We start from the raw sequence: 12,633 nt of genomic DNA, 5'->3' as shown, positions 1-12,633 counted from the left end.
AGGAAAAACACATCAATAAGTTAAGCTGTTAACCTTCTAAACCTTAGCCTGGAGACAAAATAAAAGAGCAAACACAGTTGGTTTCATTTAACCCCCTCCAACCACATACACACGGATCGGTCGAGTCAAAGTCCAGCCAGACCGAGGCACATGTTGTACGGTCAGGAAGTACTCTGTCTTTTTTTACTACAGGGATCGTGCATGCACTAGCTGTGGATGTTTATAGCCTTTTTCCTGTTATTGACTGGGCTCTAATACGGATGCATGTCAGCGACGGCAAAAGTAATAATAGTTGGTTTTCCAAGTACAGGAATTACTCCGAGACGCCAGGAAATTCCTTAAAAAGGAACATAACTAAAAACGTCCAACAATGACATTTCAAAATCTGGTCAATTTAACAGGAATCAGTGCTGAAAGAACAGGGCAAGGGAAACTTCTACGCCCTCTTGTGGTTACTTTAGTGTACTGCTCGATGAAAAAAAAACCAAAGCAGATATTTTATTTTAAAAAAACGACATTTATTCCTAAAGTTTGAACAGAGCTTTTATTTTAAGAGTAAAAATTACCTTAAAAGGTAACCTAACAAGAAAAAAAAGGAATATAAAATCTCAATCAACATGAACATTTTTTCAATTTTATAAAACTGTAGAAATGATTTCTAAATCAATACTTCACCGTTTTAAAACATGACCCCCTAACTAGCCCCAGTCTCCCTGAGCATCACACCTTCCCAACAGATTTTAAAAGAGTGTTTCTAAGGTACGTACGCAGCTGATTCATCAGGTCTTTGTTCTGACCTTCGACCCAGTGCATCTCAATCCCTACATCCCTTCCCTCTGGAATCACATTCAGCAGACACTTGAACAGAAAATGCTCGTTTCCACTGGGGGTCCCGGGCCGTCCGTTGTCACTGGTGGTTGCATCAGCAGGAGTTTTCTGGTCTATTTTCCGTCCTGGTTCTGCACAGAGGGAGGAACTCTTATCCACATCCTCATCCCCTGCATTTCCTGGTAATTCTTCCACTTCTTGTCCTCCAGCCGTGGTCACTGCTTCTGAACTCCACTCCTTTGAGGAAACCGTGGAGATGGGCTGGTTTTGGGTGGAAACTGAACCAGCGCCGGTTTGCACAGAGGTTCCGATACCGGGGGGCGCCCTGGGAAGCTCTCGGAGCTGACGGGTCTGTTCACGCCTCTTCTGGCGGCCGTGGATCCAGGTGTTTTCCACCGCAGTCAATAAGAGGCTCTTCTCCTGCTGTCCGCAGGGGACACGCTTATGCAGCACCTGCAGGAAGACAATGGGACCACCAATGAGACCACCAGACCAGAAGAGCAAGAGCATAATGAAACAATCTAAGTAAAGAAATGCAAAATACGACTAAGCAGCAACATAGGCGTCATAAACCGTCCTCTTTGGTAGAAGTTTATCAGCATCTGAAGCTTCATTTGACAATATTTGTCGACTACTTTGCAAATATTTCTGAGGTCATTTGCTTGTTCTCTTATCTTTTTAGCAGATCAGAGATAAACTGGTATATCCAATATTTCGGCTGATAGTTTTCTATTATCTGCACTGGGTGATATTTTGCATTTTGGTTAAAATTGAGATTTGTGTAACATTTTTCACTTCTAACATGTAAATGGAGTAGGAGAAAGCAATATCGACCTAAAACCTCGTCTCGCCCCCGAAAAAAAAAAAACCCAGCACATATTAGGATTTTGTTATATTCATGTCAAAATACCAGGTATCTGCATCTGTCTTATCCCTTTAGAAAGAAACACAACTTTGCAGCAAAAAAGGCAAAATCATGAGGTCAGATGTGGTCTGCAAGGTTTTGATGTACTTGAAGTACTTACCATGTCAATCTGTTCCTATACCTAACTTCTGTGCTCGCAATATCTACACTCAATTGCCTTAAAATAATTGCCTTATAAAGAAAAAGTAATAAATAATTTGAAAACTTAAGATAAAAAAAAAGTAAAAAGCCAATTCAATAAGTAATAAGCTAAATAAAAAATTAAAAAGAGAAGTTCCTGTATCAGCAGTAATGTTTAGTATCTCTTTCTCTGTTTTTCCACCAACTCCTTATAGAAGCAATAATTGGATCTTATTGAGCACATTAGTGTAAGTGACTGTTTTTGATGAATATATAACCTTGATTTTTTTTACGTTACAAAAGTAAAGTCTTGATTCGTCCTCCCATAACACTGTAGATTTCAAATGCTAAATTTCAAAGTATTTCAATGAGGGCCCTATAAGGTTTTAATAAAACTTCAACAATCAATCTTTATCTCAGACACTTAGACTATTTTTGGTTTAAACTTGTCTCATCCCCATATCAAGAACTCCCAGGCAGTTTTTATTGATGATATGTCGATCTTTTGTTCTTTTTGTACCAAATATACTTTTGTAACTGTGACCAGAAGATTATAAAGCACTTACATCAAACTGTAAGGATTTCTCCAACAATGTTTTTTTTTAGCCTAGATCACTGCTGTCAAAGTGGTTCTAAACAGAGCTGTGTGGCTGCTGGTCTTCTATCCAACCAAGCAGTAGCACACCAGACTCCAGTCATCCCAGCAAGTCATCAGGTTAACGTTGAGGGTTCAAGCGATAGTTTGTCCCAATCCTTCAGAGCGATCTTTGGTCCCGCCCCACAGATCCACACTTAAGCTAAGTGTGCATCAAAGCACCCTTCGGTGAAGTGAATTGCCCACAATTCCTTACTGTGACATGCTAAATATTAAAGCGGATTATTACACCCCTGTACTTTGTCGTTTGATTTTGATAAACATAAAATTCCCTGTAAATCATGTTCTCTAAACTGAAATTCAATCCATTACCCTTCACCACAAGCTCTGGTTTTATTGATCATTCAGAGGATAATTTGTGACAAGAAGCAAATTTTAGTTTCTGTTAAAGATATATTAGACGTTTATGGACCTGAATAAGCATAACCCTTAGATATAAAATATGCCAAACCATACCTCAGCCATTAAAGGTATAGAGGACGATCTTTTATTTCCGGCTCGATCATCTAAATAAGTGGTCCTCCTAATTGTCAATCATTCTGGTGATATGTTTACATAAGGCCGTCCTATGTGCTCGTCCCGTTATCTTTTTATGCGCATGCATACTTTCAGGCTTATATGTGTGGTGAGCTACGGTTTCAGACAGTCATTGAAGCTCACCTTTCTGACCATGGTTCTTTGAAAATGGCCGAGGGTCATAAGAGAAAAGTGTTGATGAAGTGTATGAGAAGAAAAGGAAGGCCTGAGAAGAGGTAGATATATCCCAGAATGCTTTGCACAGAGAACTCTCCTCACAAAACATTATGGGATTTGTTGACACAGCGGCCCACTGTCGCCATAGGCTTTCACCACCCGACAGCGTCGACTAATAATAAAGATGGCGCAGACACCGAGCAGTGGACCAATGGGAAAGTGATCATCTGTCTGAGCAGTAAGTTGACAAGTTCACTATATATTCCCCTTTAATGGGATGACTGGTGTGTGGTGCGTTACTGCTTGGTTGGAAAAAAAAAACCAGCAGCCCGTTCTGGAACCAGTTTGACAGGCCGGGTCTTGATGGACTGCGGTTCCACGCAACACACAACCAGGGTTGAATTTCCTGCAGCCCCTTCATGCTTTTTATCAGCTTCTTGACTGTTTCCTTCTTTTCACCCAACTGATAACGTTAGTACAAAGAAATCAGAAAGTTTTGTTTTTATTCTAATCCCTTGCCAACAGATTTGTTTTCAGTGGAATCAAGCAGGATATATGTAACTATCCACAATTAAGATGGAAAGTTTTGTATCTAACCTGTTTAAATGCTCAAAAAACTGAAAAAGTGTGCTCAGATTTAAAACCTAACTGTGTATATGTATTTATTTTACATAATGTGCATCCTGTGAGTGAACCGGTTCCAGACGAGCATTAAAGGGGTGTGGTGGTGTTGTGGTGAAGCTCACCCGCAGCTCAGTGAGAGTTTTCTCTATCAGAGCAGTGATGCTGTCCACAGAACTGCTGCAACTTCCAGCCGAAGCCTGGAGCTCCTTCACCCCTGCCTCTGGTAGCGTGAATGCCAGCGGTTTCTGAGCCTTCTCCAGTTTACGCTTCTTACTGGGAGGAGACTGGTAGACAAAAAAAAAAAGCAAGGCAATCACTAAAATCAGTCTGTAGAAGTGAAATCAGTCAACTTTTATTAGCTTCTGTACAGCTTAGACTAAAATACAGCATCAGAGGGATAGAAATGGTTTAGTCAGCGTTTGATCTCTCAACTGGTTCAGCTGCTACTTTCCAGTCTAACTCAGATCAAAATGGTCATTTATGATGCAGTGAACTATTTTTTTTCTCTAGATTCTCTTACATTAGTTTTAAATAATGTGAAGGGGAAACCCTTAACTATTGCTGTTGTATCTAAAATCTTTATTTAGATTATAGTGTTAAAAAAGCCAGCTGTGTTAACCGTTGAATTCAAAACATAGGGCTACAGCTACCAGCAGAGGGCAGTGTGTCTTCATTTTAAGATGTGTCACACCCTTATGGAAAATCTGGAAATCTCTGACATCAAACATGTTTTTAAAGGTGCAGTTTAATAGAAATCAAAGATAGAAATGTACCAGAGGTTATACCAACTGACTGGATGTCTGCAACAAATGTAAACTAGTGTGGTCTGTCTGCTGCTATGATTTATAAAAACATCCTTAGAAACTAAACTGAAAATGAGCTGTAAAAACAGGGAGAGATTCATAGCTCAATAAATGCATGTGTTCCCAATTTAGGATACTGAACAGTGGTGCCATGGGGGAGCACAGAGGCAGGGTGAGCTTTGCACCTGAACCTGCAGCACATCAAGCATCTTCTCTAGTCTAATCTCCTCTAATGTCAGGCTCTAATCGGGGGTGGGGGTCATTATCCAGGCATAACTGAGCAGAAAGGCTGTGCATCAGTGACATGAACGCTGCACTCATGAGTCACTGCGGTCGGGCTGAACGTGGTCGAGGGCGCGGGGGGGTGGGATCTGCAGCAGCAGAGACAGCATGGCCGACTGACCTAGAAACGGCGCGCGGAGGAGCGGACTGCGACCTTCACACTGCTGCACTGATCTGGAGACGAATCCCTGATCTGTTACTTTATGCCGTTTCCTTCAATTGATTTTTAAAAACCTTTATAAACACCCAGACATGATTTTTTTTTTATTTGTGCTTTATGTAAAATAATAAATTAAATTAAGTGATCTTTCCATCCGATTCTCATTTTGATTGATGGAGCCCTTGAATGAAAGGTTTCCTGCCTTGACTGCACCTCCTCTCCCTGTTAGTTGGACCTTTTCTCTCTGTCTTTTTGTTTTACAAGTCTCTCCTAACCTACAAGGTTTCTAAGATCCTGCATCTCATTGCAGAAGGGAAGCAAATCAATAAAATTCATCAAGCTGAACCTGTAGCCTGCATCCTTCACACAGGTTCTCTAACAAATACAAACACAGGTTTTAAAATCAAACCTGTTCCCCCAACACTTGAAGCCTGATCCGCATCTCTGTTATGGTTTTGTTGCTCATTCTCATTATTAGTTATCACCTCGGTGCTGGAGTGTTGAAGACGGCCCATGACCTACCTTTTTTTTTTTTTTTTTTTAAAGACCCCTTTTAAAACCTAAAACCTTTGTAATAACCGATTCCTTTAAGGTTTAATGATCTCAGCGTTCTAGCCCCAGATGCCAAACACACTCCTAGTAGGGAAACAAAGGCTCCACAGTCCCCCTTCAGGCAAACATTTTAGATCATGTTTGACCCAAAGGTCTGAGTGAGCTCTGCACCTTTCTGATTTGTCTTCTGGCCAAAGGCCTGCATGAACAACACAGAGCCTCGAGGCTTTCTGGGATAAACCCCAGCAGTCTTTCCTGTCTGAATCTTCTTTTCTTCCATGAACACATCCACCTCTTTTGTCTGTGAACAATAGGACTCCTTTGAGGAGAGTTTTTAATCCAGAGCATCTCCAGCCTCTCCAGAAAAAAAAACTGAGGAGACACCGGAGTCTTCTGTAAATATCTTATAATCATCCGTTTAAATCTAAACAGCTGATCTCGTTCACGGGTTTTCACGCTTTCAACTGAAATGAATGACGGTGCCTCAGATCAGATTAAATCCTGATTCTGTCGTCTGCTGACCAACTTTTCACTCCAATTAAAAACCTAATCTAAAGCTCAAAGCTGTGACCTCTGCTCTGCTGATCTTTCTTGCACCTGAGGTTTATTACATAGTGTTTTAAATCTGCTATATATTTATGGTAGTTGTGATAAACATGTATACCTCGAATATTAATTCTTTAAAAAATGTAATTATTTTATCAGAAAAAAGAAAACTAAATGCTTTATATTTTTCAGCAGACAGTCAAAGACCAGCTTCACAAACAAAGGCATGTTTATGGAAAGTTGAGTGGAAGGAAAACGTATAAAGAATAGAGAAAAGAGAAACTCACATCAGGAATGTATGGATGATTGTAACTAAGAAGATTAGTAATCTAGAGACCAGGCTAAAGAAAATAAACATCCTGCTACTAAATCAACCTGGGCTTCCTTTAACGCCTGAGCAGGACCATAGACCAAAGAAGGCTGCATTTGTTTTAGTAGTTCATGCAGTTTCTAAATACAAGTTTCAACTTTCTCAGAAATGTTTTGGTTTTTATTATTTCCATTTACCTACTGGCAGATTAATAAAAGAATGAAAGGTAGATTAACTTCTGAATGAAATTTAAATAAATGGGAATGCACCTGCAATACAGATGTGCTGCTTTTCTAGGCTAATTGGCTCCAGATGTCTTGCTGGATTTAGTGTGGGTAGTGATGGTAACTAGGAGGCTGTAGGGGTTAGTAGGATTGTTAATGGGTCACAGCTGTCACATCTGTCATGAATGAATATTTTAATGGTGACCAGAGAAACATGGCTGCAGAATGAAGAAGCAGAGCGTGTAAATAATCACACACGGAGAAACTCTGATCAAAACCACACATGTGCTTTAAGGGGGTAATGATGACAGCAAGCTCCTGAGAGTAAAACTATGCTGGATGGATGTGAGCCTGGAGCTGAAGTGGGGGCAGAAAAAATTAGGTTGATCATTCTGCTCGGTTGCTTTTCTGCCAGAAAGACCAAAACAGAAAGAGCTCCAGCCAAGAGTCTATTCCACTTAGCCATGTTTAATTCAGGGTTAGGTTGGGTAACAACCAGTTTCATTTTTCATCCCCTTCTTCCCGTTGCGATCATTTCTGACTGGCATCCTGTCCAGACGAGTCTGCGGCATGCTGTGTGCGCACAGCCCTGCCCTGGCAACTGTTGCCTGGCTACTGCTTGCTAGAAATGCCATAAACATCTCCCCGGAGGACAGGAGTTAAGTGCACATAATGGATCAGGGCTCAGGGGGAGGAAGAGAGGATCCAGATGGAAGAGAGAGAGGATGGAGCAGGACAGAGATGGCGCATCAATAAAAACAGAGGAATCAGTGGTGAATTTTATTGTCTCTCCTCGCCGAGCGCCGGATTACACACCTGCAGCAAAGAAGCTAATGAAAACAATCAGCTAGTTTCACAACAAGCTGTCTGAGATTCACTTCATGGATACAAACTACCTGTTTCTGCATTTCAATCCATATAAGTAGATGGTTTCATCCCTCTCTGCTATTATTTTGACCTAAAAAAATGAAAATTTGGAGTAAAACAATGGAGAAATTAGCTCTCTGCGTTTAACCCATCCCCTTTGAGGAGCAGTGGGCTGCCACTGTGTAGCACCCAGGGAGCAACTGGGGGTTTAGGGTCTTGCTCAGAGACCCTGAGTGGCAGTCAGAGTGGGTTTCAAACGCAAAACCTCAGGGCTGCCTACGCCATTTTTCATGAAAATTTGATTTTAGGCACAAAAATAAATGTGATAGAATGTGATATGTTCAAATCTTTCTTTCATAATATTATATTTTCAGGAAACAGGAAGTTACCGGGACAGCCACATCGTCATAGAAACTCCAGGCCAACGCCCACCGCATGGTCCGTCCCTGGCAGAACTCTGTGTGGGTCACTTTGGGCACCTGAGAAGGAAAACAACAATATTCTTTAGGACAAATTAAATGTATGCCTGACATGGGAAGATAAACAGTTTTTGTTCTTCATAAAATAACAGCAGAACGCTACTGATTTTAGGTAACACAATGGAAGAAATGATTTTTATGAATATGATTCTTATTAATTCATCTGATTTCTCAGTTGGCAAATTAATTGAGTGGGTAATTTGGCTGCAGTAGCTGCATGAGATGCTATCACTGCTGTAAGACCTTAGCACCTGAGAAACAAATAGGATGTTTGTATTTAAGGATGGCATCCAGATGGCTATAGAGGAAAGTGGATTCGCTCCCTTTGTTGATTTGGTCATAGGATTTTAATTGCCTTTCTGGAGGAAGACACAACAACAATCATTCAGCATTTTTATTTGATCTATAATCTCCAATGATTTCATGATTTTGTTTCTCAACCAATCCTAACAGTGATAAGTTGCTTTTATACTAATTCATCTTTTATGATAAAAAAGGAGCATAGATCAGGTTTCAGAATTTTTGCAGGTTTGGAGCTTTTACTCTCCACTGTCGCTACAAGCATGCTTAGTGTGAGGGATTGCATTTGAGTCAATGAGTCAATACAATCAACTGGTTTTCCTTAGTTAGAAAACTTTGAATCAATTTGACTGTAGGATCTGGTGAAGTGTAAAGTGCCTTGAGATTACATGTGTTGTGATTTGGTGCTATGAGCAAATAATGAGTAAAAAACTCTATCCGTGTCTCATCAGGCTAGAGACCAGCTCCAGTTCAAGTTCAAGTACATTCTAGAGACTCTACATGTTTACGTTTGTGATGGTAGGAAAGAAAAGCCTTTCTCTTGACATGCCTCACATAGAGATCCTGTTTAATGGTTATATGGAGACATCTGTCCCACACTATGCTGATTTTTAAATTCTCCACCTATATTTTCTGGGGCGGTACGATAAATGTTCCTCAGTGGCTAACAGAAAGAGGTCTGTCATACATTAGTTTTATATAAATATCCATCAGTCAGAAGAAAGGGGAAAATTGCTACATGTGTTAAAAGACAAAATAAAACTAAATGTAAAACACCAAAACAAAACAAGGTTTAGATTCGTTAATGGGTGATAAAAGCTGTGGCATGTTAACTAGAGACGAGTTAGAAGTGCTGTAAACCAAAAGCATCAGTCTCCTCCCAGGACATCCGCCAAACCTCCACTCCTTCTGATGAGCTGCTAACAGCAGACTCAGATCTCTGGTTGAGAAGAGGCTGGTGCAGATGGTGGGGTGGGAGGGGGTCTTTCTTTATCTTTCACATGAGCTCATTTCTGGTTTAGTGGCACATTAGAAAAGTCTAATGAAGCTCCTTGCATCGTAGCACGAGAGGAGTATTTATTGGGAGAATATGCAGGCAACATTTAAACCTGCAGGTATGACCCGTCTGCGTAGTTCCTGTATGAACAAACCGAGATCATAGAGTTTACCAGGGCTTCTCTTTGTTCTGGGTCCCAGCAGGTACTCACCCCTTGCTTCCTCAGCTCCTCCTTCAAAGGTGCCAGGCTGCATTTCTTCCCCAACATACAACTGTACCACCTGCAGAAAGAGAAATCAACATCAACCAGCTTTTGGTGTGTATGTGTCCGTTAGCAGACTTCAACTACAAAGCAAGAGATCAAACAAACAGAAGCAGGCTTCAGGGAGCAAAACAAAGGCAAAGAAAAAAAAACATGAGACAGGAAAACATCCAGGTTCTCTTGGTCCCGCGGCGCAAAGAAAAATGGTTTTGAAGTGTTTTTGAGGTGGAGGCCTAATCGATAATCACCACTGTGCAATAAAGACATGAGTTTGGTGGTGATCAATGAGAAGCAGAGTCCAACAGGGAGGACGGAGGGAAGATAAGCACATTAGGAAGCACCCGTCTGGAAACGTGGCTGGGGATGCTGCTTCCTCCTAAAGAGTACCGTAGTTTAAACATCTTCTGTGATGGATGGAGGCTGCATTGGAGCACATCTGGAGGCGATCTCAGCGTTCACCTGCTGGCTAAGATCCAGGCTCTCTTGATTTAAAATTCCTTTCTGCTATAAATTTGATATTAACCCAGAACATTCGACTGAAAAACCTAAATAATTAAATAATTATCCATTTCTTTCCTTGAGCATCCAGTCCTCTCATCTTAACGTGTCAGTATTTAGCTACTTAACCTTAAAAGCTTCTCCTGATGAATAAGACCATGATGACCTCTGCTGACCTTATTGAGTTCAGGGCACCAACTAAAAATAATTGCATAAGTTGCATTTTCTCCCACTGAAGCCATTTCTTTTTATTTTATGTTATTCATATGGAATGATGCTCTAATCATCATCACTATATTTCTAGCAGACTCCTGGAGGTTTATCATTTGGAATAAATTATACAGTATTTTCCTTCACCCTGGCAAAGCAATGCCTTTACTAGAACAGAAAAATAAGTTAACATTTGACAGTCGTTTCAAGTTCTAATAGTAATATCCACCTGTATAATAATATAAATTTAGTTCATAACACTAGTGATCTATATATTATATTCATTATTTATAATAGTATTCATCTCTATACTCATTCAGTAGAAACCCATGTCCTGTATTTATGGAACCATTATTTATCCTGCACTTGCTGCTATTGCACTTCTGGTTAGACCTGAACTACATTTCCTTGCCTTGTACCTGTACCTGTGTAATGACAATAAAGTTTAATATAATCTAATCTAATAGCTGTTAGCATGCCTAGCAGCAGTAGCTACTATCAACAGTTTTTGTTTTGAATTATAAAGATTTCCTGTGTTAACCTGAAAAAAAAATTTTCTTTACACCAAATTTGTAATTTTATTTTGATTTTCCTCATCTGTATGTAAATGTTTCTATACCAGGGTTTCATTGTTCTCATGACTTTAAAAGTTTGCTTGTCCAGAGTCTATTATCACAGCACTTTGTTTCTGATGTGTAAAGGCGTTTATTTCTACTAGCATGAATGATACCTGTAGTGCACTCTTCCTTTCTGAGGAGTTGGTAAACACACTTTCAGCATATCATCTAAATCATGTAAAGAGCCGGAGGGAGAAAGTCAGTGTCTTATTCTTTTTAAATGTAATGCAACCTTTGCAATTTGAAAAATGCTTTTTGTTCAACTGAGATCATTTTGTGAATGAAATGAATAGCCTGGATTCAGTGCGTTCACTGATCTATAAAAGATTGGACTTTAGAAGTTATCAACTGGCCAATCACAAGTCAGCGCTGATGAAGCTGAAAACTGAACGATTCTGATCAACATCATTTTTCTTGGCTCATTTTATAATTTTCTAAGTTATAACCATCTGTCCCGATGCTTTAAGTTATCCCTTATGTTTGCACAGAGCAATAATGAAATATTGATAGGCTCTAATATTAACAGATGCTCCTGCTTAGACGGAAATCTCCTGTTCAGGAATGAAAGGCTTTCAGTTCATATCAAGAGAGGATCCAGATGGATATATCATATCAATACCACTATGAATCAGGAGCATCACTAGTTTGGAGCTTCTGTCTGACGGTAATTACCCCTGTAGAAGGGGAAGTAGGGTGGTGGAGTGTCTCTCTGGACCTTTTCTGAAAGCTGGCACCGTTTCCATGGACACCTGGTAGCTGTGGTATCCCAGCATGCCGCTGGGAGTGACAGCCGGCTCTGCTTGGTTCGTCTGGAGCCTCAGACCTGTTAAACAAATCTGGATTCGCTCCGACTGCCTCTCCTGTATTCATGATTTGGTAACACAGAGCCGCATAAGAGCAGGCAGGTGTTACCATCAGTGCCCCTCCACTGAAGCATCCTGAGTGAGAACACACACACACACAAACACACACACACACACACTCCTCATGGGTTGTAGGGCCAGAGCAGGTGTGCTTTGTCTAATCAGCTTTAATAGCTCCACTCTGCCGGGGTCTCACTCCGCTGCTCAGGTGACAGCCCGGCTAACGGGGGAGGCTGAAGTGATGGCCGCCACCCAAACACAGCTGCTCTCCTGAGGGCGCCTGAACCATTACAGTAAGTGAGAGCGACACCGACATCAGAGATCCATCTGCCCATTTCCCCTCTTAAACTCATCCCATGAAAACTGCAGCACACTTCAACATCCATCCCATAATTAGGATGTTTAGATAAACCTTCCCCCTAGATACAAAGATAAGGACTTCATCTGCTCCTCACCGCAGCCTTTTCTTCAGCTGCAGGCTGTCATGAATGATCCTCTTGACGAACTCCAGCTCGCCGCCTTCTGCCATGATCTCCGTCACCCCGCCCGTGTTCACCGAACTGGGAGGAGGTCTTCGTGAGTTTCTGGAGTTCACCCCCTGCAGAGACCGCAACAAGGCAGACAGAGATTAGGAAGAAATCCTATTAGAGGCTTATCAGCATCTTATAAACAAACAGTACTTCATGCCGGAGTCAAACTGAACCAGAACCAGCAGGTAGAACCAGAACTGGAAGATGCAGACGGCGTAAAAACAATGTTGCACCCCCTGACACCGATACCCTTAAAACAAACCCCGTACATGCAGATGCATCTCAATA

The 12,633-nt window shown here is 41.0% G+C and overlaps 1 protein-coding gene across 1 annotated transcript; it reads right to left on the bottom strand.

Annotated features, from left to right (window-relative positions):
* Positions 1 to 502: 502 nt before the first annotated feature.
* Positions 503 to 12,413, bottom strand: LOC107103989 (methyltransferase-like protein 16; the record flags this gene model as incomplete). The annotated part of the gene is made up of 5 exons (XM_015403866.1): positions 503 to 1,281; positions 3,968 to 4,129; positions 7,979 to 8,068; positions 9,577 to 9,646; positions 12,271 to 12,413. Coding segments are annotated over 5 exons (1,026 nt in total), but the record flags the coding sequence as incomplete, so codon positions are not given.
* Positions 12,414 to 12,633: the final 220 nt, after the last annotated feature.

Source organism: Cyprinodon variegatus, unplaced genomic scaffold (genome assembly GCF_000732505.1).
Source record: "Cyprinodon variegatus isolate N-32 unplaced genomic scaffold, C_variegatus-1.0 Scaffold1586, whole genome shotgun sequence".
Classification (NCBI taxonomy): domain Eukaryota; kingdom Metazoa; phylum Chordata; class Actinopteri; order Cyprinodontiformes; family Cyprinodontidae; genus Cyprinodon; species Cyprinodon variegatus.
Note: the sequence above shows the minus strand (reverse complement) of the source record. Positions and strands in the feature narration are given on the sequence as shown.